The sequence below is a fragment of the Phragmites australis genome, chromosome 4 (assembly GCF_958298935.1).
Source record: "Phragmites australis chromosome 4, lpPhrAust1.1, whole genome shotgun sequence".
In the NCBI taxonomy this organism is placed as follows: domain Eukaryota; kingdom Viridiplantae; phylum Streptophyta; class Magnoliopsida; order Poales; family Poaceae; genus Phragmites; species Phragmites australis.
Genome location: NC_084924.1, coordinates 34,149,209 through 34,154,340, shown reverse-complemented (window position 1 = coordinate 34,154,340; position 5,132 = coordinate 34,149,209). Strand labels below are relative to the sequence as shown.

General features: G+C 42.5%; 1 protein-coding gene across 1 annotated transcript; it reads right to left on the bottom strand.

The window, feature by feature from the left end:
• Positions 1–364: 364 nt before the first annotated feature.
• Positions 365–4,037, bottom strand: LOC133916193 (pyruvate kinase, cytosolic isozyme-like). The gene is made up of 3 exons (XM_062359754.1): positions 3,600–4,037; positions 1,383–1,844; positions 365–1,301 (listed from the first exon to the last, which is right to left on the bottom strand). Exons 1-3 carry the CDS (start codon positions 3,852–3,854, stop codon positions 486–488), a joined length of 1,533 nt encoding a protein of 510 aa, XP_062215738.1. The 5' UTR covers positions 3,855–4,037; the 3' UTR covers positions 365–485.
• Between the last annotated feature and the right edge of the window lie 1,095 nt (positions 4,038–5,132).

Below are 5,132 nucleotides of genomic sequence, written 5' to 3'. Positions count from 1 at the left end.
ATGGCATGCAGCATTCAGTTGCTCAAAGTGGCAATTCTCTACGCCTAAACAGCCTTTTCGAAGAAAAGGCGACCGTCGCAGGATGTTGAAATGTTCATGATGCAAAGTTGCTGAAATTGTTCAAGGATTCAAGATTCTCGTATTTCATTCAACAGCTGGGCTTATGATCCATAACAAAGTTAAAACCAGGATGTTGTAAAGGGAGGTCGAGTTGTTAACTGAACAGGGCACTGCCTCGGCGCAACATAAAGAGCCAAATCAAACCACACTGGATAGGTGCAAATTAAAACAACCAAATCAACGAGACACTGAGCACATAAGCATATATATTAATGTATTATATAGAGTTTTGAATGTATGAAAAGCAAACGCGTGGAACAGTCACCAATTAGCAAAAGGCAGCATCATTTCTTTCCTAAAATGATAGCAAGGGTACAATCACAGCCTAACAAAATTTGCCCCCACGAACACCCACGTCACCGACACTAATTGACCGTCATGATCTTGATGATAGATGCTGCACCGATACGATGCAGCGCAACAACCGAATCTCCTGATTTGCAGATGCTGAGCTTCTTTGCATGATCTATGGCAAAGCTGATGACTTCCTCAGTGGACTCGGTATCAGATGCCTTTGCGGTAGCAGCGCTCAACATCGGGATCAGGCCCCTAACAATCATGCTGTGCCTAGCAGGACGCTCATCGCTGCAAGTCCAATTGAAATTATCATCCGTCTTCATTTCTGGGACCACAGCAGATAGCACCGGCATGGCTGGCCTGTACTTCGCCACGAGCCTTGCGGTTGTACCTCCCCTTGTGAGGACCAAGATGAGTGATGCTTTGGAGATATTAGCAGTTCGAACTGCTGATGATGCCAAACTCTCCAATGGACTCATAGGAATTGGGGCGGCATTAGTAATTAACTTGAAAACAGCTTCATAGTCTGTCTGTGACTCTGCTTGTAAGCAAATCCTAGACATCGTCTGCACGGCTAGCTCCGGATATGCCCCAGCTGCAGTCTCACCACTGAGCATCACACAATCTGTGCCATCCAGGACAGCATTTGCAACATCCGTTGCTTCTGCTCTTGTAGGGCGAGGAGATTTAATCATAGACTCCAGCATCTGGGTTGCAGTAACAACAGGCTTTCCTTGAACATTGCATTTGAAGATCATCACCTTTTGAGCATAGAATATCTTCTCAATAGGTATCTCCATTCCCAAATCACCTCTGGCAACCATGAAAGCATCTGAGTTTGCAAGAATCTCATCAAAATTAGAAACACCTTCTTGATTCTCGACCTGCACATAAGAAATCAATAGCATAAGAAAGCAAACCACAACATAAAAAAAAATGCAAGTTCATGGAAGAGGTAGGCATACCTTGGACATAAGTAGGATTGACTTGGCATGTTCTCCAAGTACACTTCGAACCATATGAAGATCTGATCCTTTGCGTACGAAGGATAGTGCGATCATGTCAATCTTGTTTGGGATACCCCACTGCAGGATATCCACTTTGTCCTTTTCTGTTAATGTTGGGAGATCCACAATGACCCCAGGAAGATTGACATTTTTTCTCTCCCCAAGAAGAGCAGAGTTCTCGCAACAGCAACGAACCAGGCCTTGCCCAGGATCACAAGAAAGCACCGTGAGTGTGATGGTGCCATCAGCGCATAGTATAGTGCTACCAGGCTTCAGGTCTACAGCCATCTTTTGGTAGCTCATGGAAATCATGTTCTCGTCACCCTTTATGGAATAATTTGTGGTGATGGTAATCTCTTTCCCCTGTGTCAGCTTTACAGGCTTTCCATCTTTCAAAAAGCCTGTACGAATCTCTGGTCCCTGTACAAACAGGGTAAATTACAAGGTTTAAAAAACAAATAAGTTCGCACAGTTGATGCATTCTTCATTTTTTACATCTCCATAAGAATCAAATAGTTTGTTAGGTATAAATGCATGAAACAGGTTCTTAGCATTGACCACAAATTGGTGACAAACAGTATGTAGCAAACGTTAATCCATTGCAAGCTACACACATAACAAATCCACCTCTAATAGTCATGAAAACTAATGCATTGCATCAGTCCAGTAAATCAGATGCAACAAAAAGTGTAATATACATCGATGACATCTGCCATGTTGTGCATTTAATCAAATGCAGGTATCTACCAAAGACTACCTAGCAGTATATTCAGCCAAGCACCGAAATTCCAGGCAAAGAATTTTTTATAATATTACAATTTTGAGTACCCTCAAAACAAACAACATTAAAAGATCATATCAGTAATAAAGTAGGCAGACTGATGATATAGCATCTAACAATTTAGGTTACTTGTGACCAAACAAAGCATTGCAGATACAAGATATCAGCCTTAGAAACATCATAAATTCAGAATAACATCAACTAAATGTCTAAGTTGCAGTACAGATAATGCAGCTTAAATAGTATGTAAGTTCATTTTCATGGCCCTGGCTGGCTGGCAGTGAAACCATCTACCATCTAATTGAATACAAGTTGGTAACAATTGTGTATTATGTCACCCAGAACAATATATTCCTGAAATCATCAGATAAAAATGAATGCATTCATCCTTCTTGATGGACCGTGGTTACAAAAATTAGGACCACATTAGCACTGATTTTACGTGATGTTTATTCCCCTTCCTGTATTGCCTATTTTAAGAGAATATAAGGAACTCTATTAATAAGGCCCAGGAGTAATAAACCAATATCTGAACATCCGGCCCTTTGTATATCCGAAGAGCCAGTTTCCAAACTAATACCAACTACAAGTAATCAATTTATTGAAAGCTGCAGTCTATGGGTGAACAAACTTAACATGTAAGTAAGGAATTTGGATGGTTTTCAAAACCAGAGTAGAGATTTGTCGACATGCATCATATTATAAATCTACCACGAAAGCGACTCAATCAAGAAATTAGTTTCACATAGCTAACGACTTCGACAGCAATCCATAACAATCCAGTAGACCATACGACAGAACCTGCCAAGGAAGGACCAGTAGGTACCTAAGAGCTATCAACTAAAATACCAAAAATTTAACATGAAATTCCTAATTTCATAGACCTTCCTGCTATGACTACCTTGACAAGCACGTGGATAATAGTTGCACACATCAGTATTGTGCCTTAGGAGTCTGCCGTGCAAATTCCAATGCGCCAGGCCACAAACATCAACACATGAAAAGAATTAATGTCCTTGTCCCTTGTTGCCCCCAACAAACGTGTTACTAATACGTGCACAACAGAAGCCGCAATCCTGTCCTTGTATCAACCAATCTGGACAAGGCACAAGTCAAACAATAAAGAAAGAACACAGCACATGACATCGGCCAGACCTAAACATCTAAAATCCTACTTTATGGGGGGTGGGCATTACCAACAAGAAGCAAACTTGCAACCTTTACCGTTCATCTCAAGTTCTCAACTCGTTCACACAAGAAACACAACAGAATCGCAAATCAACCAACACAAAGATCGGATCAAGCGCCTACAACGGAAACCTAAACAGTGCAAACGTGGACGAGATAAACGAGGGCGCGCGAGGCAGGGACGGGGAAGAGGCGAGTTAGCGGACCTTGGTGTCGAGCATGACGGCGCAGAGGACGCCGGTGATGTCCATGGCCTTACGGAGGTTGTCGAGGGTCTCCTGGTGGTACTCGTGCGAGCCGTGCGAGAAGTTGAACCGCGCGACGCACATGCCGGCGCGCAGCAGCCGCGCGCACATCTCCACGGACCGCGAGGCCGGGCCGAGGGTGCAGACGATCTTGGTCTTGGGCCGCCGCCGCCATATCTCCACCGGCCCCCCGACGCCGCACTCGACGCCCGCCATTGCCGAGATTGAGGTAGGGAGAGCCGCCTAGGGCGATTGGATGGATGCGTGCGATTGATCAGGCGGCGCGGCGGGGAGAGGCGAGCCGGTTTATCGGAGGGGAAGCGAATATATAAAGGGTGGTCCGGGCGGGGGCGGTGCGCCGTGCTCGTCGTGGACTCTCGGCAATTCGGCTAGGTTAAACCCGGTAGAGCAATGCAAACATGCTCGCATTTACCCCACCAAAGTATTCACAATTTAATTCCATGAAAGATCAAAACTGATTTTCGTTCGGTTTTTTCTTGAAGAAAGGGTTTGGTTTCCTTCCCTTTCCTGAGCACGAAGAAAAAGTTGTATGTGCAAAATAAATATTGTATTTATTGGACAGTAGATTTGTTTTTCTAATCCAACGGCTCTATACTTCTTAGTTACCAATTTAAGATTATGTTTGTTTTAGTATCAGATCATGAAAATTCAGGTTAATATGTACAATTTATAGAAGCTATTTCTCATTAAATTGTGAGATTTTGGCCTTGTTTGTTTCAGATTATAAAAGCTGGATTATGATCAAAATCCAAAAGCTGAAACAAACGGCTGGATTGTAAAAACTGGATTCTGATCACAATCCAAAAGCTGAAACAAACAGTTGGTTGAAAAAGCTGGATTGTTACAATCCAACACACAGATTGTAACAATCCAGCAATCTGCCTTCCACCAGATTCTAATAATCCACAATCCAGCTTTTTACAATCCAGATTTTACAATCCAGTTTCTTACGATCCACAATCTATAAGCTGCTTTTCACAATCTACAGCTGAAACAAACAGAGCCTTTATAGTGCAATGTAGATGATCGAGTATGAGAATCAATTTTTAGATATTAATTTTATTTTTTGGTTAGATCTATAATCAGAATAAAACATGGCCTAAGTATATACTATAATCATCTGGAACTCTATTCAAAGTCTCTGGCCCCATTGGAAACATACGAGTTATATACGTAGAAATTTCGCAATCTCCGGTACAAATCCCGTAACCACCATCTGTGATCGATTCAGTTTTGAATAGCGCTAGCTTGCAGATAGAAGATAGCGTGAGCTTTGAATCCTGTAGCTTGCCTGACAACGATCGGCCGTTGTAGTTAGCTAAGGATTCAAACTCAACCGTGTATATCTCTGGTTGCTACATAAACGCAAAGGGATTGGAGGGGATACTTGCGGCAGAACTTCCAGAACGGTACTACTAGAATTATCATAGTAGCTTTTCAGATCAGAAGGCTTTCTTTTAGTTATGTACTCTA